The 27,208-nt window shown below is 43.2% G+C and overlaps 1 protein-coding gene across 1 annotated transcript in view; it reads right to left on the reverse strand.

Annotated features, from left to right (window-relative positions):
• Nucleotides 1–27,208, reverse strand: part of TMEM117 (transmembrane protein 117) — a 404,345-nt gene that overhangs the window by 173,605 nt on the left and 203,532 nt on the right. The window contains exon 4 of the mRNA XM_080939837.1: nucleotides 18,803–18,902. Within this exon, the coding sequence (XP_080795963.1) occupies nucleotides 18,803–18,902 (100 nt within the window). The remainder of the gene's footprint in view (nucleotides 1–18,802; nucleotides 18,903–27,208) is intronic.

The following is a 27,208-nucleotide window of genomic DNA, read 5'->3' on the forward strand; positions in this document are numbered from 1 at the left end:
CCTTCTTCAGTAAAGCTCCCCCTTTCCACTGTAGGGGTTTCCAAAGGCAAACACTTCCAATCCCCTCATGACTCCACTGAGCCCAAAGGAACTTCTACATCCAAGAGTTGACACCCAGATACTTTCTAGATGCTTCACACCAGCATGTAACGTGACCCTACCACATCCTGGTGGTTGGGGTGAGCACATCTCTGTGCGTGCCTAGTCAAGTAATACAGACTAAAAAAGTGAGTTCGCTAGCCATAGACATAAACCGACAAGAGCAGCAGTAGAGGACAATAGCCTGGACAGGACCACAGCAAGACAGAAAAGGGTGGGAAGAGAAGCGACCGTGTAGGTGGACACCATTCTTCTGCTCTACCATGTGAATTTGCTGTGTTGACCACTCCATTCTGCAAACCCATTCACAGATGAGGACATACTGAATTCCACTAGTTTAGTTCACTGCTTAGGCATGGCTGGCTGGCCATGTCTTTCTTGGCCATGAACTCACTCTCAGGCTCTGTCTATTTCTGTACCCCAGTGATGGGTTGTAGGCACATGTAGACATGCTCTGCCTTCTACATGGATGCTTGTATTACGAACTCAGGTCCTCTTGCTTACAGAAGAAGCACCCTTATTGAAACATCTCTCCAGCCCATAATAGCTATCATTTATGAGATCACTTATAACACACATTCCATGGCAAATGGTTTACAAAGATATATCAGCCTACCAATAAGGAGATAAAGGCTTAGGTCTTATTAGTAAGCAACCGTGTAGGAGAAACGGCGGTATCCACCTCTATGAAAATGCTGGGGCCACTGCGCAGCCGTAAAGCATCTCCTGCAGGAGGACTTCACTGAAGACTGCCTGGGAGAGCAGGGATTGTTGATGCAGACAATGCCAGCCAATCAGGAACTGCTGTTTAGAAGAGATGTTATCTTGGGACCAATGGGGCATGGGTAGAGGGTATCAAAGAAGCTCTCAGCAGCAGCAGCCACAGCATTCAGAGGAGCTTGCTGCTCATCTATCTGCTCCAGAGTCTATCCATGATCCTGTACCATCTCACCTCCAATCCCCAAAGGGCGGAGAGTAGTCCAGCGCACAGGCACCATCTAGCATCCCAACAGGACTGAAACTTGAACCCACTCAAGGCCAATTCTACTAATAATAGGAAAGAATTATCTTTACCTTTTTTCCTGTTTACTATAAGAGAGTCATATACAAGAGTCTTCAGAGATATTTCATCCAAGCTACCTGTCACCACCAACTTCCACCGATTAGGTAGTACTGATGCTAAATTTTCAGTAAAAGAACTCTGTGTTGTCAAGGACTATCCAATAACCAAAGAACACCACTGCTCAAAACACACTGATTAGATACAACCTTTGTTGTACTGTGTCTCCCTTCCTAAACTACAAAATAATAATAATAATAATAAAATAATAATTATTATAATTAATAATAAAATATACCTGATGGAATTGGATCATGTCACTTGCTAGACAGGAGGGAAACACTTAGAGAGGATTCTGGAATGTCAGGACAGCTTCCTTTCACGTTGTCATGGCTGCTGGAGTGGCAGCCATGGCAACACATTCCAAATGACCAGTGCTAATCACAGCACTGGCTGAGTGATGACTCAAGCAGTGTGATGAAACCCAACATCGATAGACAGTCGTGGTCCCCAAACCTTACGTACAAATAAGATGTCTAACGTTCTACAACAGCCTTCCTTAAGGTCAACTTCATTTGTGGATTTAGCCATTGGCGTTGTCATTTATTTTTAAATAAATGTTTATAAGGACAGAGAAAAATGAAGAGGTCGGTTATTTATGATTTGCATCTGCCGGCTATATAAATTGCACATATGTGTAATTTAGGTGCAATCTAAACAAAATCATGCAGATGCTTGATAAAAATGTGACCGATCGTCTTAGTGCCACAGAGTCCGGGCTACTGACACCGGCAGGGCCCATTCTCTACGGAAGGATTAGACTTCCCATCCTTGGAGTTTACCGTTACCCCTGAAACACGTTCCGGAAATGCCATGTTGCCCTGCGGGTTAGTAACAGGTTCCTGCTGACCCCAATCTGCCCCTGCTCTCTCAGGTCTGGCATCCCCTCACCGCGGATCTCTTATGGTTCGCCCGCTCTCTGATTTAAAGCCGGCAGCAGCAGCGGAGATGAGGTTAGCCCACCTTCTCTGCATTTGTCCCCTGTGCCTTCTGTCTCCCCGCCGGCACTGTCTTCTCCACCAGGCATCTGGTTCTGTCGAGTCTGACTCAGATGCCTTCTTGGTATACTCAAGAACCATGTCAGATTAGCTCACCCTGCCGATATAACTGTCACAAGATTCTAAAGTAATTAATAATAATAATGGCATTGTGTTGGCTTTCTAGGGGAAAACAGTAGCTCTCCTTGAGTTTTTCAAGTGTTAGTGCTAAGTCATGGGCATGCACAAATCATGTGCCTCACGGTTGGACACCCACTCTTTTAATTATCTGGCTGTGCGTTACACTCAGGAATCTCAAGTCAGAATGGGCAAAGACCTCTTTAGAAATTAGAGACCCACCAAACCCAAGCACTGTTGCTGATGCCAAGAAGTGCTTACTGGCAGGAACCAGTTATGGATGCCTCCTCAGAGGCTCTGCCAGAGCCATACAGATACAGTTGAGGATGCTTGCAGCTAACCATCAGATGGAACATGAGGACCCTAATGAAGGAACTAGAGAAAGGACTGAAGGAGTTGAAAGGGTTTGCAACCCCATGGGAAGAACAAAATCATCAACCAACCAAACCCACCACAGCTCCCAGGGACTAAAACACCAACCAGTGAGCACAAATGGAGAGACCCATGGCTCCAGGTGCATATGCAGAAGAGGATGACATTGTCTGACATCAATGGGAGGAGAGGCCTTTGGTCCATTGAAGGCTCATTTTCCCAGTGTAGGGGAATGCCAAGGCGCTCAAGTAAAGAGGGTGGTAGGGAGAGAGAGCACCTTCATAGAGGCAAGGGAAGGGGGAGGGGAGTGGGAGGAAAGGGAATAACATTTCAAATGTAAATATAGATAATATCCAACAAAAAAAAAAGAAATTACAGGGATGAGGGTTAGGGGGTAAAGTACTAATATCATAAGGAAGGCTACCGTTTGGGAAACACTCAGAAGAACAGTACCATGAACATATCAGCCTGGCTAACCAATCACACCTTTACACTGGCTTTGGAAGACTATACCATTCACATTACTTTTTTCTTAATCTTTAAAGAGTAAGTAATACGACCAAACACTACAATCTGTTTTTCCTGAAGCTAAACAGCGAGAGCGGGAGCCTAGCAAACTGACAAATGGTGTTTTGTCAGAACAAAGTAAAACTGAGGATGGCCCGGGTTTTAAGACAGTGATTGGCGTGTGCAGTGGGACAAGAACGGCTTAGGTCACGCTGCTCTGCAAGCCCCAGCCTACCCCAGAATATGGCGACAGTATTTGGTGATTACTGATTGCCAGTCCCAGCTTCTGCTGCAGAGGTCTTCCACCTCCCTCCCCATCTTTTCCTCCAGGAGCTTTTCTCTACAGATGCCCCTTCCCCGCATCAGCATTGCCTTTGTGTTACATCCACCGGGCACTGCTGGCATTTTGTCTTCTGTACCCCATGCTCCTCCACACAACCTTGCTTCTGCACTTGTAGAATAATGATTTGTGTGTGCCCGCCAGCCGTATCATGCCAATATACCGAGAGCCATTAAAACATGGTGAGTAATTGTGCACCTGTTGTTGTGTTGTGTTGTGTTGAAGTCTTATTGCACACAATCTGTATACTTGGCTTTTGGGGGGAGGCTTCTTAATATTTTTTTAAGTTCACAAGTGCAATTTACTGTCTGATATAAGAATATTCCTGTACCTTAAAATTTCTCACTCACACTAAAATACCATACATTTAAACATCTGAAGCCAAATCATATATAATTCTTTAAGTGTCATGGCAACCAAAGAAAACAAAAATTAAGTGTGAATTTGAATAAAAGAACTCAGTCTCCCTTAAAATTCTTCTAACTGGAAAGAATGCTAATGCAGCTTTATGCAGAGTCTTGTCAAGCGCATTCAAGAAATGTCAAACTGTATTTTTAGCCCTGGAGTTTGCTTAGTCCCATAAGACCCTATCTCTCCTCTCTGTTGACAAAATGAACAGCACTGAACTACCGGGGATCTGGGCTTCTGTCAGGATCCACTTCGCATCAAAAGTTACCGCTCCACCACAGCCTCTCGGAATTAAAACCCACACTTCCCTCCTCTCTCTGACTCCCCTGGGCTTGCTTTGCATGTTTCTGTTGTCAGCCCTTCATTGACTCTGAACCTCACTTTTAGAGACAAGCCGATGAAGTGTCGTGGGCACGGTAAGCGATAGAAACATCACAAGAGAGGCGCCTGATTGATGTTCATTGACTGGGAAAACACCACCCTCACTCGTCTTCCGCTGGGGGTCTCTACCCTGCGCCACATCCGGCTCCAAGGCTCCTGCTATCATGTCTCCCTGCAGATGATCCTTCTTTTACATAGCGCAATCGCCATTTTCTTTAAGACTACCCACGTAAGCAGGGTTACGAGCACATACAAGGAGACTGCTTCGGGCCCGGGTGTAGATCTTACTTAGAACTCAGAAGCCAGCAGGAGGAAAAGGACGAAGTAGAGTTCTGTGGCAGCTAAAGGGGAAGCTCTCCACTCTGTGGCGAGGTTAAGTTTTGAGCCTGAGCATTTTGCAGGAAGACTCACCCGCTAAAAGTCAAAGTGGAGCCGGACTGCCAGCTCCAGGCTTCCCTCGTCTCCTAAGACACGCCTGAGCTGCACCCTGGAGACTGTGAGCACTTCATCTCGTACCTTCATCACTATGCATAATTCAGAGAACCCCCGTCTTGACACCTGTGAGCGGAGAAGTTTCTGGCAGATGACATAACTCCACCATCCGGTATATTTATAATTCAGAGTGACCTACTTAGAGCTGACCTCATTTGAAGAAAAAGCTTGCTATGTAAAATGTTGAGAATACTGTCTTGCTATCAGTTCCTGTCTGGCTGAGCTACAGTACATTGGGACCGGGGGCGGGGGGGTAGTGGTGGGGGGAGTTGTTAAAATTAGCAAATTGTCTTCATTCAGAAAATGCACATTGCAGCCAGATTTTAAGACGTTCTCATTTACGAAACACTGTAATTTTTTTAAAATTAACACCAATAGTATTAGCAGTCATAATTTCACAAGATTTATCTTTTACCTCACAGCAGTTAGCAGCCACATTACCTAAGTAATAATTACTGGAAGTCAGCCTCCCCTGGGTGAGCGGCAACAGTACTAGCAGTGAGCGAGAGGCCCAGACTGAAATCACAACCCACGGAGGACCGAAAGAGCAGGCCATCCACAGGGAGGAGAGATTAGCAGGGAGTTTATGTAGGTGACACCATATTACAGATGGGGCAATTATAAAATGACCGCTCTCTGATGACGCTGCATTACAATGGTGAAATTACAAAGTGACTCTCGGCTGTGTCCTCTGAGCTGGAAAAGGGGTGGCTGCAAGTGTTCGCCCTCACAACTCAAGAAAGGAGTCGTCGTCGTCCCGAAGAACCGTATCAGAATCCCCGAGCTGGTGATTCTTGCTGGCTTCTCATCGGGGTTGATATGACTGGTGCAGAATCCGTTCTACTCAAAGGATTCCCCAGATGCAAACCAGACAAGCATCACACCAATGAACATGCCAAGCCGGACCGAGGAAAGTCCAAGAGGCCTCAGTTCCACACAAAGACATATAGGCGACTGAAGGAAGCTGGGAGTGGAGAGATGGGCTTTATGGGGGAAGAGCAGAGACAATCTCCATATTTGTATTCATTTAATAACCGCACCATCCACGTTTATCAAGGACCCATCTGCACACTGTTCCTGAGAGTATACTGAAGCTGGCAAGTCAGTAAATACCACAGAAGCATGAGGTTTCTCTGCACCTATGCTGGCGACAACCAACCTGGCCACAAAAACATGCATTTCATCAACACTCCAGTAAATGTTATTGTGAACCTGATTTTTGCCCACTTGAGTCATGTACGTTTGTAATAAATGCTTAGCAGTATACAAGTTCTCGGTTCCTGTCTCTCCTGGATTGTTCTGGCTTAGACAGGACTAACCCTGTGGAGGAAGAACACTTTTACACAGTCGAACAGATGTTCCAAAGTAACACCTCCTTATCCCCCAACACCGTTCTTTGAGTGTTCCTGTCAAGGAGCAGTTGCTAAGTTAATGAGCACTGTGTTAATCTAAAGCAAGGCCTGCTGCTTTGCTTCTTATTCACAAACAGACCAGGCAGACCGAACAACACTGACAACTAAGAAAAGGCATCCTGCCATTGTGGTGTCGAATGAGAATGTACCCAATACACTCATATATTCACACGAATATGGGACTTGCAATTAGTGTGCTGTTTGGGAAGGTTTAGGAGGCATGGCCTTGTTAGAAGAAGTGTGTCACTGGGGGTGAGCTTGGAGAGTTTAAGACTTGTAACATCTCCAGTAAGCTTTATGCTTACTGTAAGGGATGTAAGCTCTCGACTCTCGGTACTGCTCCTACCGTCTGCCCCCACACCTCGCTGCCACCATGAACTCATTCCCTCTGGAACTATGAGCCCTATTAAACCTTTCCTTCTATAAGTTGCATTGGTCATGGCGCTTTATCACAGGAACAGAATGTAACTAATACAGCTACTATAAACAGCTGTCGACGGAGGATTTGATGGGGCCTAAATCTGGAATACCAACATGGAAGAAACAGACTAGTGAATGTCCAGTATCCAAGCTCTGAAGACTATGAAGTCTTGGGATTATGGAGCTATATAGAGCAACCCTCATCCTAGAGACCCTCTACTGGTATTTTACTAGGCTATCCAGCAACTGCGACTTCTACGTGCATCATGTTTCCTGGGATCCTATCTATGCCTTACATGGCAGCCATCCCGAACTGACAGGCATCTGTGGGTAGGACAAGAGGAACACGGAACCTGCAGGCCTCATGATGGAAGAGCAGGCAGACGCATCTATGAGAGTACCGGGAATGCTCTCCAACAAGAAACAGACTGGGAGAATGATGAGGTTGCTTAGAGGTTAAAGAAATTGCTACATCTTTAGAAGACCTGAGTTGAGCTCCCAGCCCCCACGGGGTGGCTCATCTGTGACTCCAGTTCCAAGGGACGTAACAGCCTCCTCTGACCTCCAAGGGCACCAACCACACATGTGATGTGCACACATACATGCAGGTAAAATAGTAACACATAATAAAAAAAAATACAAAAATACATAAGTTTTTCAAAGTGAGTTGGGATGGGTCAAGGAAAAAATTCCATTGAAGAGATTTGAAGGATATTTGTTGGTACCAATACCTTTAGTCAGGTTATCAAAGCTGGGGACTTGGAGGGACTGAAAAAAAACTCATAGAGAGAATAATTTGGGGGCGGAATTATGCTAACATTAGCTCCTACTTAGCAGCAATGGTATTTGGGTGTTGCACCCAATTTAAAGTGTCTGTGCGGGGAATATGACCCAATATCAGCTCTCCTACTACCTTATAGCAAATGTTTTTACCAGATCCACCTGGCCTACATGGCAACTGAATCTGCAACTCTGAAAATTGCTGTTTATCCAAGGAAGACCCCAGTACTTGTTAAATTGTTACTAGATTGAGGACTTGGCTCCCTGAAGGATGGTTTGAACAGAACACAGGTCAGGCAGGATAGTAACCTTCACCCAACCAGAAGTCCCTACAAGGTACCACTTGGACATCTGTCACTTACTCGGTGCACTGCAATGCTAGCACACTCACTCTTTAGTGGAATTTCATACACATTCAATCAACCCTTGTTGAAGAGATAATATGATGAATGAGAGACACACAATAAAGTTTTAGAATACTAACATACTAACAGCCTATAGTTTTATAGCTTGAAAATTTGACATATCTAAAAGTTATGCAGAGATAATATATTTGATAAATTTCATTTATATAAAAAAAATCTTTTAAAAAGTCAAAATATGGTACCAGGAGATACTGAGGCTAAAGTAACACCAAGATGTAGATTAAATGCTGATTCCTTTACACTCCGTGGACTAAGTTCTTGCTGAGTCTCAAGGGAGCCTTGAGGTCAGTTTTGTTAGTCAGAGAACATCATTAGTTTCAGGTAAGCAGGATAGGCAACAAAACTGATACTCGGGTAGTAGAGGTCCCAAGAATATGTTTTTAAAGTTTCTACATAGTCAAAATTATCTAGAAATATCTATCATCTGACTGGGCTAAAAGTGGTTTGTTGGTAACCTTTTGTAAAATTTTTCATGTTTTGAAAATCTATGCACATGGCCATCAAGAAGTCTTCAGTTGAGTGGGTCATCCTTACTGCTGAAAGGAAATTAGGATAATTATAGCATACATCAGGCAGAAAGTGCTCTGATCTCTAGAATGATAAGCTCTCATTGTTCTTCTGTGGCTGCTGGTTCACTCTATCTTTTATAGTGTATTTCAAGACCAGTAAGAGACATACTGTTCTTTTCAATGAAAACAGTGGCTGTCCAAGGTTTCATGTCAAGCACATAGTTAATCTACCCATCACTACCCATATATCCTCTGGTCAGGTGTCAAAGCGAGAACAGTTTGGAACTGTTTAATTGGCACACATGGTATCCTAACCTTCCTTTTGGTTCGGGTCTATGTGTCAAAGAAGCGATTGAAGTGGCCTTCTTCCTGTTTTAATTGATATATGACAGCAGTATTTATTTGATGTTGCACTAGACTACTAAGCAATTTTGACTCCTTGCCTGTACCATGTTATGTTCAAAGTGACTTAAGATGCTCGCAGAGCCACTCAGTAGACTACAGAAGAATAGGGCATTGAGCCAGGGTCTAGAATAAACCTTAGTATATTTCAGCAGCCAGGGGGAAAGTTACTTCATTATCTTCTATCATCTTTCAGACAAATAAGACCAGAGAAGGTTATTCCACATGTATTTTTAATGAAATCTTTCCTATGGCTGTAGATATGGCCCAATGGTGGTATGTTTACTTGGCTTTACTTTGGCGTGCTTAGGTCTCTAGGTTTGACTGCTAGCACCAAATACAGAAGGGGAGAGGTCAAAGAGGAGGAGAAGGAGGTGGTGGTGGTGAAGTAGGGGGGAGGGAGAGAAAGAGAGAGAGAGAAAAGAGAGAAGGGAAGAAGGGATTAAAGCAAGAGACTGAAGGAGACTCTATTAACCAGTTCTTCCCATAATTCACTCAAATCCACTTGCAACCTGATGTAATAGCTTTTATACAGCAATAACAACAAAACCTAAGTACAAAGTACTTCGTTGCTATAAATTTCCTTTTGATGTTTATAGAACATTTAACTACAAGTGCAGCATACTTTATGAACGTGAAAATCTTTAGTACTCCCCAAATCCTTGGGGCAAACAACTGCTAAAAAAGAGCAATTTCACATAAACAAAACACTTAGGACTTAAATGCCTAGCAACGGCAGCAGCTTTCTTAAACAAAGGTAGTCCGTATAAAACCTTAACTCCCTTCCGGTTCTAGGTAAAATATAGTTGGCACCACCTCCATTTGTCAAAGGGAACCAGAGTACCGGCTGAATTGTACACTGTGAGGAATAATTGTTTGACTAGATGCTATAGAAAGAAGCATCACCTGTGCCTGGAAAGATACAGTCTGTTCGGTTTGGTTGATGATAAAGCCCAACCAATTTAATGGACAGGCTAGCAGAAAAGAAAATCAACTCAAATGCTGCTGCATTATCTGGCAGATTCCTGGCAGGCCTCTGTGAGATCACATGACCACATCTCTGCTTCTTTCTCTCCCCTCCTGTTCCTCCTTCTGAGTTCTCATGAAGATTACTTTCTCCACTGTGTGAGAATTCTGCGTACTTATAAGAATAATCCCAGGGAAACAAGACAAGAGTTGTATGACCTCAGTTTCTTCAAAAACAAAATTGTTCTTGGGATCTGTTTTTGGGCCCTTTCCAGGTGTAGTGGATAGAAGTTAGTGCACTTTGGACTGTTCGTTACAGCCATCTCCCACCATTTGTTTATCCACCTCTATAGTAAATGTGGTTTTGTCACCTGTGGCATCATAGGGTGTGTATGTGTGTGTGTGTGTGTGTGTGTGTGTGTGTGTGTGTGTGTGTGTGTATGCATGTGTGTATGTGTGGTATGTATGTGGTGTGTGTGTATGTATGTATATATGTATATATGCATGTGTGTGTGTGTGTGTGGTATGTATGTGGTGTGTGTGTGTGTTTATACATTTTACCCAGGTGGCTCTTCTTTACTCTTCACTGTCTGCTGCTTCAAGTTGTCTACTGAATGAGACTTTAGTCTGCCTCATTTTTAGGCCCTGCTCTCCCGGGTTCATGCAGCCAACTATAGAGCCGTTGACACTCCGTAAGTCATGTACCTATAATTTCCCTGATATGATGCCCTCTCTGTAATCTCTCATAATACAGAAACTTTACAGAAACGTGGCACATAGAATAAGTGAAGGTTCAGCCCAGTTTCTTCAATGTATAAAGTCATGAAACTCAGCATACAAATTGTCCCAAACGTGGTGTTGTCAGGAAGGTCACTGATGCTATGACGTAGTGCCACTGTCTCGGTGAAGAGAGCAAAGAGGAATATGCAGGTGAATGTTCCCAGCACCACTGCCTGGGACCATCCCCAGCGGTTAAACATCTGGCCCACACCCTTGCGATTGTTCTCAGCTAGTTCACTGAATTCAATCATTCTGTCCCTCTAATCTGTGTTTCAGAGTTTAAATTAATTTCTATTATAAAATCCAGTTAGTTTGTAGCTGCTGCTTTATCTCAAGCAGTAAATCGAATTCAATTATGCATTTTATTTTGTCATTTTGAGAAATCAGCGAGAGAGAAATAATTAGATACCTGGCACCCGTCACAATACAAACTGTCAAGATCGGTTTCAGGCGGAGTAACAAGCTAGACCTGAGGTTGGTTATTTCCCAGTCATTGAGCACATCAGATCGTCGGGGACTGGAGGTATAGATGGTTGTGAGGTACCGTGTGGATGCTGGGAATTGAACCCATACCCTCTGGAAGAACAGCTGGCGTTCTTAAGCATGAACCTATCTTTCCTGCCCCTGTTCAAGAAAAAAAAAATAGCTAAAGACATTTCTCACTTTGGTAAAATGAAGATCAAACATTTCTTTATTCTTCTTTCCTTTTTTAGCATGTGACAAGCATTATACAATTTTTAAAAACTTACCACACTTTAGACTTGTATATACCTGTAATTATAAATGTTATGTTTTCTATTTTAAAATTGAGGGGAAAAAAAGAATTTCTATTTTCAAACACTTCGGATATTTACTATCACTGTTCTGTTCTCTAAATGTTTTAACCCAGAAGAATAAAAATCCATCGGGTACTGAGCAACTTTCAGACCTGTGCCTCCAGTGATGCTTAACCAATCCTCTGTCTTGAACAGGACACTCTTCTTGCTCAAGTGACTTAGGAAACAGATCTCAGTCCCTCTGCCTTCTCCCCACAGCTGGAAGCAAGGCCACATAACACCGGCAACAGTGGCCACTGTGGGGAGTCTGTGACTCAGCTTCTGCTTCACATACTTAGCTCTTCCACCGCCACCCGCTGAGAATCCCATTAACAGTCTGTTACTCCAAGGCTTGTCACAAGCACATTCCTTCCCACCGATGCGGGTAGTTTAGCATGAACAGTGCACACTCCATGTGGGAAGGGGGAGCAGGTTGGCACCATGTCTCTGGACCAGTGTCGCTGTCCTTCCTCCCCTCCCCCAGCCTTCTGGAATTGCCATGTGGAGTTAAGTTACAGAAATGAACTGGGTGGGGGCTGGGGAGCGACAAAACAGTACTGTGTTCTTGTATGACTATCTTCTCCTTACCTGGAACGCACCTACAGCAGACGGTGACCACGAGCAGACGCCCCTCCCTCCACCCCAAAGCACTATAGTATAGGTGTCCATCACCGTGCCTGTTTAAAAATTAAATTTTTTTAAAAATATTTTTCTTTGAAAATTTCAACCATGTATATGAGACATCTTTCCCTTTCATTTTTAGAATGTTGCATTTATTCTTGGAGAACTTTATACAATATGTTTCATTACATTCATTCTTCTCCCCTAACTCTTCCCAGTTCCTCCTCCATCTTCCTACCCTCCCAACTTCCTGTTCTCTAGCACTTTTTTTTTTTTTAAAAGACCGAAGCAAAATGTGGAGTCCCATTTATGTTGTCTGTTTCTGAGCGTGGGGACTTCCCAGTGCTACTCCAATGAAGAAAACTGACTTTTCCTTTCCAGTGGCTATCAAATGCACATAGCTCATTGGACAGGGATAGGACTCCATGCCCACTTTGTGTCTTGCTCATAGCAATATTCCAGTCCCTCTCTCTGACTTCCCTGAGTTCCCTCAAAACATCTCCTTCTCAACCTTTTGTTCTCTCTCTCTCTCTCTCTCTCTCTCTCTCTCTCTCTCTCTCTCTCTCTGTGTGTGTGTGTGTGTGTGTGTGTGTGTGTGTGTGTGTGTGTGTCCATTGGGTATAATCATGAGCACATCTAACTGCACAGTTTTAGAGTAATCCAGTGAGGCACAGACAACCTATCAGAGGTCCACATCCTCAAAGAAAAGTAACTCTTCACGACCAGTGGCTCCTCAGCCAGAAGTGGATTATGGTGAAGAGTAAAAGGTTGTCAAAGGACACTGATTCCTTGCCCTAGGGATTTCCTCTGCCGCTCCCAGGAAATCCCACCCAGGAAATCCCACTTTCTTGAGATTTGAGTTCCCAAAATACCACAGAAGGTCCGGATGACCTCTGTGGAATGTTCCAACGCCCTAGGTGTGCCTGGGGGTGTACTGATAAAAAAAATGTATGATTCTTCCCCTTTGAATTTCCTCATTCCGCCTGTCCTCCCCCTCCTTTGTAATTTTTGCCTTTATAAGCCTGTTACAAGTTCAGGCCGGGGTCGAACTCCTCTACCCCTGCGTGGTGTATGAGTCTCGACCCCAGCATGCTGGCCTGAGATCTCACTCTTTCACTTTCAATAAACTTCCTCATGCGATTGCAGCAAGTCTGGTCTTGGTGCCTCACTGGGTGCACGCCTCTCCTGAGATTTGAGTGAAGGTCTCCCTTCAGAGGCCTTTCAATGGAAGCTCCTATACATGCTACATGTTTAATTTTTAAGCCTTGAACTTATGCCAAAGGACCACAGCTGCTGAATTAGTTCATGATTGCAACAACCATGACATGTCCAGGGAACACCTTTTCACATTCTCTGGCTCTTCCGTCCTTTCCGTCCCTTGTTCTCTGGTGTTCCCTGAGCTGCAGTGACTATTTCTTAAGTACATGATGAGTACTGCCAGTTCAATGATGAGCGCTAGGAACACAGCTGTGAGCATTTGGGTACCGTCTGCTCCCTTCAAAAAGCTTCTGGTCAAGGAAGGTGGTGGTGTCACCTTCTACGTAAGTAGCTTTAAGAATATTGTTATTAATGAATAATACTATTGCTGTTTAATTATAATCAATTATTCATCAATAATTAATAATTAACCGTTAAAATATGTGGTTTATTGTTATGGTTATTATTATTATTATTATTATTGAGAAATTCAGCTTCCAACCATGTAGAAAATATGTGACAGTAAAGAAGGTAGCAACTGATATTCAAAAATGCAGACAGCTAATAGAATATTTATATGTAAAGCAACCGCAAGTAAGATAGGGGAATAAACTGTTCCTAAAAAACATCTCATCCTTGTTAACTCACCTTCACGGTGCTGGAAGTTTCCCCAAGAACCAGTAGAGGAGAAAGGTCATGAACAGTCTTACCCATCTGTGATGCTGCCCAGTGAGTGGACTAACAAACCCTGCCCACTGGGGAGACCATAATTCAATTATTCTGCTAGAGAGATGTAACCTTCATACTCTCCGAGAAACCAGCGTGCTGCTCAGCCCCAGCGCAGAAGCTCCTTTTGGCAGTGATGGGGTTAACACAGGTGATTAAGGCATTGCTACACGGGGAGTGTCTGGAACTGTGACTTGCTCAGCTCTCAACAGGACATCTGGGCCCTGCCCCGCCACCCTGAAAGGCTCAGGGTGATTTCACAATGGCAAGGAGGGCAGGAAGAGTCTAAGACCTGAAGATAATAGTTGGCTGAAGTGAAAAAGAATGGGCTGTGCACCATTGCACACGTGGACCCTCGGTGGCTAGGACCCTCTGCCTCTAAAGGCCTGCACAGGAGCAAGCCAAGGGAAACCCCAGCGTGGACAGGGAAGGGCGCCAGGAGCCCGCCCTGAGTCAAGAGGGGTATTGACAGCGGGTGGCTGAGGCAGAGAGAATGCCAGTTTTCCTCCGGGACACCAAGGGCCTTGTTTTATTTTTGCTTTAAGATTTTGTTTTAAAAACACATGAAGTTAGTAAGGGAAAGCTGGGGAACAGAGGAGGGACCCAAGGGAAGGAAATGAACTGATTGGCTGCACAACGCATATTGTATGAGTGGATGAAATTCCCAAATGATGATAAAGAAATAAAACCACTTTTAAAAAAAATCGTATTCTTGCACAAGCTGCAACAGATACAAACCATTTAGGAAATTTAAAACTTTTCTTTCTCAAAGTAGTCTAACTTCAGATGCTCTCTCTCCTTTAATTGGAATTTTTTTAATTTACATTTCAAGTGTTATCCCCTTTCAGGGTTCCCCATCCCATACCCCTCCCCCTGCTTCTAAGAGAGTGTTCCCCATCACCCACCACCCACCTACTCCCTCCCACCTCACCGCCCTGGCATTCCCCTACACTGGGGCATCAAGCCTTCACAGGACCAAGGGTCTCCACTCCCACTGATGCCCAACAAGGCCATCCTCTGCTACATGTGCAGCTGGAGCCATGGGTCCCTCCATGTGTAACACTCAGGTAGATATCGAACAAGGATCTCCGGCTCTAAAGAACTTTCAAGAAAGCACCGTATTAAAACCAAACTCAATGCTATACAAGGTGGTACAAGAAGCATCGGAAATAAAGGTAAAGTTAAGTGACAGATGGCGTTGTGGAATGAATGAAAATGGCCCCCATAGGTCCATTGGGAAAGGCACTATTAGGGGGTGTGGCCTGGCGAGTGGGCGTGGCTTTGGTGGGGGAAATGTGCCACTGGGGGTGGGCTTCGGGCTTTCAGATGCTCAAGCCAGGCCTCCTTTTTTTCTTGCTACCTGCTGATCCAGATGCAGACCTCATGGCTACCTCCCTGGCACCATGTCTGCCTGTGTGCCACCATGCTCCCCTCCCCTCCCCCCGCCCCGTGACAAGGCACTAAACCTCTGAGACTGTTAGCCCCAATTAAATGCTTTTCCTTTCTAAGAACTGCCTTGGCCACGGTGTCTTGTCACGGCATTAGACACCCTAAGAGAGGTGACCAAGTTATTTTAAGGTATCTGTGACATAATTTCATGGAAGAATCTTTCCCGTGATGTCACATGTAAATGAATGCCCACAGCCACCGCAGGCCACACGTGCCGAGGCATGTGCACGACAGGTGGCGTTTAGAATGCAGGTATTGTCACAAAAGTACGAACACAACTGTCTCCACAGAGCATGCCTTCCTGTCGCTGTGTTAGTACCTTTGTCCTTACTTCACCAGAACCTTCTCACTGCCCTGAGTCACAGTATTACTGCTAGAGGAGAAATGCAGGCAGGAGAGGCAGGATGCCGGGGGCTGGGAATGGAAATGGTTAGCGCAAGACAGCAGGAGTCACTTCCCTCTGGTGGGAAATGAAAAGCAGCAGCCTCGTGGTGGTGTCCACAGAACCCCAGCCCTTTCCAACTTAAAGGACTTGGAACAGGGCATGGAAAGATGGAGCCACCAGCTCCTGAGTGACAGCAGTAGACATGACAAGGCTCAGGATAGCCAGTGTTTATTTCTGCTTTACACACGTGTTCGGGACACAACTCTTGGCTCCTAAAAACATGGCAACAGTGCAGCCCAGAGCTGATTACAATGCTCGACACTTTATGCATCTCTTTTATTTAAAAAAAAAGCATATTTGACGATTGGCAAAAATTAGTAAGCGTATTAGGGCTTCGTATGCATTTGTCCTATACACAGAATCAACTGCAAAGCCAAGGACGAGGCTGGACACTCAGTCATGTGACTGCCAAGGGTATGTCACAGAGTGTTTGAGATCACTCTTGGCTTTGGATCTCATCCACCCGGATAGCCTTTTATAAACCATGGGAAAGTTGGGCATTATTTCCAGAAAAGGAAGTCATTCACTACAGAAACACATTAAGAGTCAATATCCGATTGTTAATGTAAAAAGTCACTTGCTTTTCCCTGAAGGTCACTGTCATCATTGACATTCATTCCAGGCTGAGAATTCTATGCACACTCGAAGGTCAACGCTACCTGAGATTCCTCTCGTGAGGAAAAATATTTTTTAAAGCGTTATCAATGCACACACATGTAGGCACATAAATATTTATTGGAAAGTTGCTGCCTGTCAGTGAATCGGCGTGGGAATAGAGACTGCATTCTGGGAATCCCCCCTGTGTGGCTGAGCTTGCAAAGCAGGAGCTTGCATTTATTTTGCCAGTTCTGCTTGAGTCTAGTGGGGAAAGGTCAACGTTTCACAGAACATAAGCACAAAGAGACCTCAAGTTCTACCCTGGTTTCCAGAAAGGAAAAGAGCGGCAGTCTGTGGGATTCAAGCTCACAATGGGTGGTTACGGCGAAAACACACTATCCTTCCTTCTCAATTCTTGTCTAGCTTTCTAATAAAGCCTTGATCCATACAAGAGGAAAAAGCCACAAACAGGGGGTGTTGAAGGAGCAGACATTAATCTGTGAATCTGAGTTGGAATGTGAGAAAAAGACAGTACCGTGGGCCAGTTCTTCACATTCCTCCCTTACCTCTAAGAAAGCAGACATGTACGGAACCGGAAATACAACCAGAAAGGAGTAAAGATCAGAGCTACCCTATGCACATTCTTTTAAAGAAGCCTAAAGAAGTGCATTTGATAAAAACAACAACAACAACAATCCAACAAACAAACAAACAAAACACAGAGGCAGAGCTCTGGACAGGCAAGAGCCAAAGTGAGAAAATGTTTGAAGACTTAGATAGAAACAGGTCACAGACAAACAGTGACACCTCGATAAAGGCAGCACATGGCTTATATACTAAATGCTGACGTGAGCTTCCAAACTGCAGAGCGGTTTGTAAGCCTTCAATCTGTTGCCTTTTCACTGATTGGTCAAGAGCAAAACCAGGAAGTGGTGGACGACACCCCCTGTCTACCTCAGCACTGGCAATGTCAGGGCAACTCCAGATGATCTGCACCCAGACCTGGGATGTGGTGGAATGTGCTAAGGGACAGGAAGTCCTGGAAGCATGAGGCTTGGCTCAGTGTTCTGCCCTTACAGTCACTGGAGCAGGTCCAGACAAACAAATACAACAGCGACCGCAAAGCTCTTACATCTGCCCATACTTCAGCGAGTTAAATCCTACCTAAGGACACACACGTCATATCCATAAAAGCATGTAACGAACATAGAAACTACTAAATCCATTGTGAAATGGGAAAATTATGTCTATACATGGCACAACTTATTTCTTGACGGTCAGAGCATGAGCGTCAAGGTCAGAGCGTCCTTTTTTTTTCTGAAACTTTGATCTGGTTCTCACTTCCAGTTTACTTCTCAAAGCCAAGGTAAAATCATAATCATAATTAATGTAGAATTTCCTCAAAAGATGCCATCTCAAATTTTAATAACATCATTTTCCAATGTATGTACCTCCTCCCATATAGATTTTACTAATGGAAGTGAAATTTTTAATGCAACGTAGCCCGGACTCTGTGAGTAGCTTATCCTGATTACTGAGTTCACTCCTTAACATTAAGTCATTTTTAAATGAATTTGACTTTGTATGTCTGTGTTGGGGAGGGATGGGCATGTATGGTTGCATGACTGCACATGTGCACACATGCAGGTAAAAGTCAAAAGCACCCTTAGATGCCATCCTCAAGAACACCACCGACACTCTTTGAAGGAGAATTCATCAAAGGCTGCCCAAGCCTAAATGGTCAGTTCTCTGCCTATGTTCACAGTAGGCTGCATGCATGTAACAATAATAAATTTAGAAGTCGTGTGTTCAAGAGGACAATGTAGGCAGAGCCATGGGGGAGCAGTCAGAATGAGGGGAGAGCACGCAGCATTGGTGTGATTATGGGGTGCTCTTATATGAGACTCTCAAAATATGACGTTAAGTTTAAAAAACAGAGCTACCAAAACGCTTGGTTACCAGTGAGGCATTGGTTCATGGAAGAAAACAAAGTAAATCTAGAGGCCACCTAAAGAATGTTTCCGATGGCCTTCTGAGACAGACCAAACTGCATTCGCTACCTGGCTACTTTGTGTGTGTCAAAGCAACAGCCTCCAAACAATTGTTCAGAATTTCACAGGGAGGACTTTTCCTTAAGAAGCATGCATACACATATATATGCATATACATACATATAATCTGATTGCATTGATTACTTTCTAAGGGCTACAGATATTGAATATGGAATACAGTAATAGACAAATCTATGCTTACAAAATCCATTCTGAACAAAAAAAATAAGCCATTAGTCTTCAACACTAGTACATACTTACAAATGTTGCTCTTAAAATGATTAGCAACTTTTCCCACAATGTCCTTCCGACATTATAGACATGCCTTCCACTTGACATTTGTTCAAACTGAGAGAAGCTGTTGTTTCCTTACCATCCAGGCTGTGACAAAGTCCCCCATCCAGGTTCCCACAGCAGCTAGCTTCATGAAACTTTCATTGCGGATGCCCATATAGTCCGTGATGAGATACGCTCTGTGGAAACAAACAGGACATTGCCCAGTCTGAGAGAGCTGTCCAGTCTAAGCTTCCCGGTGCAGCCACATTTGTTTATACGTTTGCAAAGACAACGGAACGTTTGGAGCATGGTTGTTGGGTTCAAATTAGATTTGAAGACTGATTGGGGATTGGGTCATTGCTGTGGGCAGTCCACCCTTGAGCTGTAAGACTGACATCAGCTGTTGACCATTTAAACAGAAATCCTTAGCAGAGCAGAGCTGAGACAATTTCTGACACGGAGCGCCTGAGAGGAGGAATGTGTTCTGTCAAGTTAGGACCCCTGGAAAGGTGCTGGTGTATCATGACAGGATAATGTTCTGAACACGGTCAAGTCTTAAGCAAGACATCCATGTAGTGAAGTAAGGTAGCACTTGATTTGGTATGCATGGTTTCAATTACAACTGAAAACAGCGGTGATCAGAAACTTTAATGCATTTTCTGTCTTATCTAGCTAACTCATTTTTCTTATTTTATTTTAATTGACATAACTATTCACTTTGTGTTCCAATGCACCCTGCCCCATCTTGCTTCTCCTCCCAGTCCCACCCTTACAACCACCCCCCTCAATTACCTCCTCCCCTTCTCCTGAGAAGGGGACCGTTGCACCCTTAGCTGTAAAGAATATGAATTGTGTTATTGAGAGCAAGAATTAGCTATTCATTCTCTGCTGTGCTTGCAGATAGGTCCCTAGCACAACTGTCTCCTGAGAGGCTTCATCCAGCAGCTGATAGAGACAGATGCAGAGACCCACAGCCAAACATCAAGCGGTGCTTGGGTAGTCTTGTGGAAGAGAGGGGAATAAAAATGACTGAGCCAGAGGGGTTAAGGACACCATAGGAAGACCTCCAAAGTCAACTAGCCTGGGCCTATGGGGTACACAGAGACTGAAACACCAACCAAAGAGCTTTCAGGGGCTGGACCTAGGCACCCTACACATTCACAGCAGATGTGCAGCTTGGTCTTCATGTCAGTCCCTAGTAGTTGGCACAGGGGCAGTCATTGGCTCTGTTGCCTGCCTTTGGATCCCCTTCCCCGAACTGACTGGTTGGGCCTCAGTGGGAGAGGATGAGAGTTTAGGCCTACTGCAACCGGATCTGAGCTAGGTCATGGTACAGCAGCATCAGGAGTAAGACCATTGTCTTGACGGAAGCATTGCCTTTTCTACTTTCTCATGTTATCATTTTTACTAATCATTATTTTCTCGTGTTTCTAGGGAAACTGGGCGAGTCAATATCACATGAATAAATTAAAGATTGCTGGGGATCAAATTTTTCTCCTCTGCCCCCCCCCCCCGTTACTTTTTTACCTGTTAGGTTTTTCACTCTTGAGTATTTTAATCTCGATTTGGCCCCTTTTCCTAAAAGCTATAATACCACACAGTTTACGGTATCGATAACAAACCTGCTTCTTCAATTAGTTTTAGATAATAACAAGTTTTCTGTTTACCTACTGAAAAATATAAGGTTCATTTTTTTTAAAACAAATGAAATGAAAACCCCATCTTTAGTTTGTCCTTAATTTGGTTATTTTCTTCTTGGAATTATTTTAGATGGTTTCATTATTTTAAAAAGAAAAAAGAAGATATCTAAATAGTTTTTTTTTAAAAAGAACAAAACCTTATACTCTTAAAATAATTCTTTTCCTACAAATTTTGTTCACCTTTGCTGGAAAGTCCAGGTCAGTGGCTGTCAACCTTCACAATGCTGTGACCCTACAATACAGTTCCTCATGTTGTGGTGACCTGTAGGAAGCCGTTGGCGCCAATAGATGGCGCCAGCTTCCCGCCCATTGTTCAGCCTACAAAAACCTTTCCCCTCGTGTTGCTTGGCAACCACATAAGTCACAGCCCACTCTTGGGGCACGTGATTGAGCTACAGGAGGATGCACCAATCAGGTAGCAACACAAGTCTCTTAGGCATATATAGCAGTGCATTTCTCCCCCACGTAGAGAGGGAGATAGTGGAGAGATTGCGGGAGACCCCACATGGAGAAATGGCAGAGAGATACCACGTGGAGAGAGACCCGATAGGAGAGATTGCGGGAGATCCCACGTGGAGAGAGACTGGGCAGAGAGATCGTACGTGGGAGACTGCACGTGAGAGGTCGCCTAGACAGTAGACCCCGGTAGGGAGTCCCCAGCTCAGAGAGAAGTTTCCTGCTCAAGAAGTCCCCTGCTCAAAGTGCTGTACAATACAGGTTATCCGCAGAAGAATCTGTTTGTTTGTTGCACGCCTGTTCCTACCGGCGGGAAGCATGGGCGCGTGACAGTGACCCCCGACTATAAAGTTATTTTCATTGCTACTTCATAACTGTGATTTTGCTACTCTCATAAATCATCATGTAAATTTCTGATATGCAGGATGTCTTATCAGTGACTCCCAGAGGGGTTGAGACCCACAGGTGAAGAACTACTGGTCGAGGTAACTATGTTGAACTCCCCCGCAAACACTGTACTTATTGGATTTCAATGTCATGTGAAGAAGTGTAACAAGAACTTGTGTGCTCACAGTTTGTAGTGTGAGTGCAGTGTGTGCATCAGTCTTCATCTGGATGCAGGGATGTGGTCCACTACTTGTATTTCACAGATATGGGGAACAACCTCTAGAGTTCCTGTTCTAAGTAAGCACGTCACAAATGAGTGAGACTGGAACATAAATATCCCGTATCGACTCGTGATGATTACACTATACCTGCCTCCTGCAAGGATTAATGGGGAATAAGACAGGAGGGAAATCTCCTTCTTACTTTAGTGTATGATGAAGATGTAAGGCCCGTGATGAATCAGAGTAACAGGCCAACAGCAGCCTTAGCCACTACTCAGAGCTTCCACGTGTACTGAACCCCCTCTGTCTGAGGCTCACTGACCTGAGTACTTCAATCTGAGCTCCCAAGTGAACACAGCTTGCTGCTACCCACTTCATCCCCATAACCATCACTGAATAGCTCTGAGACGTGACACTGGAGTATCAGCTTTGGCAACTGTCCAGCATTTCTTTTTTTTTTTTTTTTTTTACACTATTCTTTGTCTTCCTCACATTTCTTTCAAACCTGTAGTACCTCCCCCACAGACACCATTTTGATGAATGTGCTCAATGGCATCATACTCCCTATACATTTTACCAGCGAGCAAAAATCATTATGTGTGTGTGGGTTGCGTGTGTGTGGGTTTGTGTGTGTGTGTGTGTATGTGTTGTGTGTGTACATGTATTTGTGTGTGTATGTGAATGCATCATATTTTGTTTTAGCAGGTAACTTGCATATACTTGTAACAGATCAATGATCCAGCCAAGAACAACTAACATAAATCTAAGTAAATAATAATAATAATAACAATAATAATAATAATAATAATAATAAGCCCTCTAAAATCTGCTTAAATATTAATAAAACATCAGAGACTAAAGAAATTAGAACAGTCCATTGGAGAAAACTGTGGATCTTCCCTGGAGACCACAGATCTTCCCTGTTCATTCTGGATGCAAGGCAATGAAAAGCTGGGCTTGGCTAGATCACAGAACAGCCCCTGTGGTCTGCAGCAACAGTACTGAAACTTAGCTGTAATTCTGGTGAGGAAGAGAGAACTCTGCCTTCCCCGGCATTTGTCACACTATGAACTTCTTAGGGGAAGCGACCACAGGATAAAATCAAATCAAAAACGTTATTATATGATGTGCTAAGGAGAATAGTATAGGTCATAACTCATTAAGGGAATGGTCTAGGAAAGTTCAAGGCCATGGAGGGCTAGAGCGGTGGTTCTCAGCATGTGGGCTGCGACCCCTTTGAGGGTGTCCAATGATCCTTTCAAAGGAGTCTCTGAAGTCCATCGGAAATAATCAGCTATATAAATTTCAGTTCACAACAGTGGCAAAGTTTCAACTATGAGGTTACAGTGGAAATAATATTGTGGCCGGGGATCACTAGGACATAAGGAACTGTGTGAATGGGCTGCAGCATTAGGAAGGTTGAGAGTCCCCGGGCTAGAACAAAGGAGAGGGGGTATCCTGAATGAACTTGTAAATCAGCCCTCACCTCCCTCACCATATCCTTTATGACAGGATTTCATTCTCTCGATTTTATTCTTCCAACAGAGAAAGGTATGAGCCTCTTCTGGAAAATTAAATCTATAGGCTTAGATCCTGTATACATTTCATACATGATGCTGTTGGTTATTCAGAAATGAATAAACAATAAATATGACCATATGGCTGAAAGCCCAGATTAAAAACATATTTAAACATAATGAGCTCCCGGAAAATAGGGAGAGGTCTGAGCTATTTCATTCACTGCTGGTAGCCCAGCATCTGCAGGGCTGCCTGAATTAGGCAAATGATCACTAAACATTTGTTCAATTTAGAACGAATGAAATATTCATGTTCATATGTCATGGGTAGGTCTATGTGTATTAAGCTTTAGAAACATCAACAACATGGGGTTGAATCATGGAGAACTTGTACACAGGGGAAGGTGTTAGGAATCCTGACGTGTTGGGTATGTTTGCTTTTCTCTAAGCTGCATTTGTAGCCCCTTAATGCATGATAACTACCCAATTTATCTAGAGTCTTCCCTGATGGGAGGTATAGTAACTATATTCCCTGTGGCTATGGGTATACAGTGGGCCCTGCCTGCTAGAACAGTACGGATGAACTAGGGCTGTTTACAAAATCACCAGAAGATTTAAAGAGGAACAGCGATGTCTGAGGAAGACCAGTGATTAGTCTCATTTTTATCGCCTTTGACAAATACTTTACAAGTGTGCAGACCTGACATAAAAAACATTCAACAATTACTTCATTACCTTGCACATCAATTGACATTTAATCCTGTTTCCCTGTTGGGTTCTAAAGAACACATAACTCTTTGATATTTTTTTTTTCCGCTTCAATAATTTTAGCCAAAGGGAAGATCGCTGTAGAAACTGAAATTGTGAAATTTCACATCCTCAGTTGTTGGGCATAGATTCAGAATTAGTTTTTATTGCTGGAAGGCAATTATAATTTTAGTTTTGCTTGGCACTTCAGTTAGTTATTTCAATCTTGCAATATGTAGACTTTGGCTGGTATTCCTGGCATTAATGGATCTTGAAAATCTTGCATAGGTATCACCCTTCCAGGTAAAATTTCCAAGTTACTCTCTTAGACTCTACCTTCAAATTCTTTTTCCAATTTTTCCACCCTTTAAGCTTAACTATCAAACCCCATGACAAATATGTGGAGACTTCAACAGACAGCTTCTTGGAAAGGGGAGTGATTTATTAATTATCCTAACAACTCAGCAACAAGAACAGCTAAGGTGATATCACATCCAAAAACCTAGGTGCTCGATGACTAGAATTAATAGACTTAAAAATGAGCTAAATAGTCAGTGAGAGCCCACGGAGATGAATGGTTCTTACGGGCGAGAGTCCTGCTTACTAACAGAAAGTTCCAGTTCACGTCCACCAATTATTTATACCTAATGGAGGTAGTCGATGTTAGGTGATTTAGGGGTTATGTCTCTGAAAGTCTAACGGTGTGGTTGGGGGGGGGCTATAAACATAGATCACCAACCCAATATGGATTCACACCTCACTGCAGAACCATCGGTGGCCAGCTGGATTTATAATGTCACGGCTGTCTCTCCCAGTCATTTGGGGGCAACATAAACCAAACTGGGGGCTTGATACACAGGGAAATTTCAGGTAAAGAGATGACTTACTGCCAGGAGCTTTCCCCAGAACTGGTTCTTTCTAGAGGGGAGCCAAGAAAGGGAGGAGCAAAACTTGGTTTGGTGAAAGTAAAAGTCGCTTAGTTATAAATAATATTTTCTCTCCTTGGTTCTTCCTCCTTGACTCTTTGTTATTGTGGGACCAGAAGCCTATGGCTTCAGGATGAATTAACATCTGTTGCTAATGGGAGGCAGGGATTTAACACTAGTACTCTGGGTCAGGCTAGTTAACTTTTTGTGAACCAATGAGATAGCAAAGAAAAGAACTAAAATTCTTTACACTGGCAAATGTGCGCAGACATAGACACATTCATATATATACATACTTTGGCCGAGCCCAGACACTTCTCCCAGTCATGCATGTGTTCATGCATGCTTACATACTTACCCATATACCTACATACATACATACATACAAACATATAGACAGACAGACAGACACACATTTGGAGTGACTAAAACAGAGCTCTCCAAAGCAGCCCTATCATCTTTATTCCTCTTCTCTGGCAATTTTATAGACAAGAGGTCTTAGGAAACTACCTCACGGGTAAAATGTCACACAAAATTGGACTTACAAAAGGATGTTGCTATTAAGTCCAAAGCAGTGTTTCAGTCTATAAGCACATTATAAGTTCAAAGCAATAGTTTCACATGACCTTGTCCTATCAGAGTGCACACCTGTGGCTTCCTCCCTAGATCTGACCTAGAATGAATGTTTTTCCTTAAACACAAATTTGTCCCAAGCCGATTTCTCTTCTTTAGGGTAATTGTGAAAGCTCATTGTATTTCTTATTATGTAGCCTTAGCGTACCATTAGAAAGAGTGGGGCACATTTAATTCTTGATTCTAACTTTAGTACATTTCTCTAGCAAGACGACAAGAACCATCTCTTCAAACTTTCTTTTTTTAAGATCATTTGAATCAAATCAGGAATTCTATGAAAATTATTAATTCATCTAAACAGCATTAATTCATGACAGTTCATCTTTATCTTGATCTTCAGGAAATCTGGTCAATAGGATGAGCCCAAGGATTGTTATATTAACTTAATGACAGGAAAGGCATATCAGCCAGAGAAAACTGACAGTTACACAACAGCACTGAAGGTGGAAATATAAATATAATATAAACAGACTTATAATAATCTAAACTTATAATATGAAATATAACGTTGAGGATAAATCATGAGCCACTTAACTGTGACAGCCTAGAAAGGGGGAGTGGGGCATTATTGCTTCCTGTCTATTGCTCTTTTAAAAAGAAAACATTAGAGGCCACAGCATAGTCAAATCAAACTAAAGTGAGTGCCCTTGACCGTCTGCATTTGTACTTTAGTTGCCTAAAAATAAAAGGTAAGAAATACTATAAGGTTATTGAAATTACAGTTTTTAAAAGTACCCTTTAAATGAGGTGGTATCAATCATAATTTATATTTTTTAGATTTTTATCTTTTTAATTTTATTTCTCTCTCTCTCTCTCTCTCTCTCTCTCTCTGTGTGTGTGTGTGTGTGTGTGTGTGTGAGTGTGTGTGTGTGTGTGTGTGTGGTGTGCCTGCATGTATGTTTGTACCCTGTGTGCATATCTAATGTCCATGAAGGCCAGAAAGAGGAAGTGATATCCCCTAGTACTAGAGTTGCAAGTAGTTGTGGGCTGCCGTGTGGGTGTGGGAAATAAATCTTGATCTTTCACAAGAGCAACATTGCTCTGAACCACTAAGCCATAATTCCAGCCCCTAGGATACATACTATGATATGTCAGTGTGCCGGTGTAAGCGATACAAAAGCCATAGAGCAAAATATATTTGTTTTACCCTTGTAGGTAAAACAAAGACAAGGTACCTCACTGTCCCTTCAGATGGTTGGTGCCAAAACCACCTTTGCTGGTTTGTACTCAACAGAACTTAGAGGTTCTCAAGGAAAAAGGTTAACAACAGCTTCAGATTAATTTTAAGTTACAGACTTGTCCTTTGGGCCATCTTTCCAATATTTATTTATTTATTTGTCTATTTATTATTTATTTGTTATTTCAAGCATCCAATGAGGGCAAACCGAGCCAGTCTGACCTGCCCGTGAACTAAGCACAGGATGGTGTAAATACGATCCAAAGCCCTTTGCCATATTCAAATGAATGTATCCAACAAATTGCCCCTGCTATGACAAGCTGAGCCAGGACGGCATTAATTCATGTCCCCAGCCTGATGACACTCATTCCACACATATCAGAGACTCGTGATTGCCACCACAAAGATTTTTTTCCCCTAAGACTGTGACACTATTCAAAGCAAGACATTAAATTCCATTTCAGCGGATGTGTCCATAAAGGTAAGTGGTTTTAAAAAGCCAAGCTAGATAAGAAAGCGATAAATATAATCACATGTAGCAGAAAGGGCAATTTGTCCACCTGTACAATAAATCGGGAAAAAAAAACCTAGAGAATTAATCTATGCCACCACTTCCTACAAAATTTTCAAATCCGAGGTATTTCTAAGGGCAACTCTTTTTTTCCCTGTGCCCCTCCCCCTCCTTCTCTGTCTTCTTGATATGAATGTGACGTTTCTGTTCTCATTCTCATCAGTTCTT

The sequence above is a fragment of the Micromys minutus genome, assembly GCF_963924665.1.
Source record: "Micromys minutus genome assembly, chromosome: 27".
Taxonomy (NCBI): Eukaryota; Metazoa; Chordata; class Mammalia; order Rodentia; family Muridae; genus Micromys; species Micromys minutus.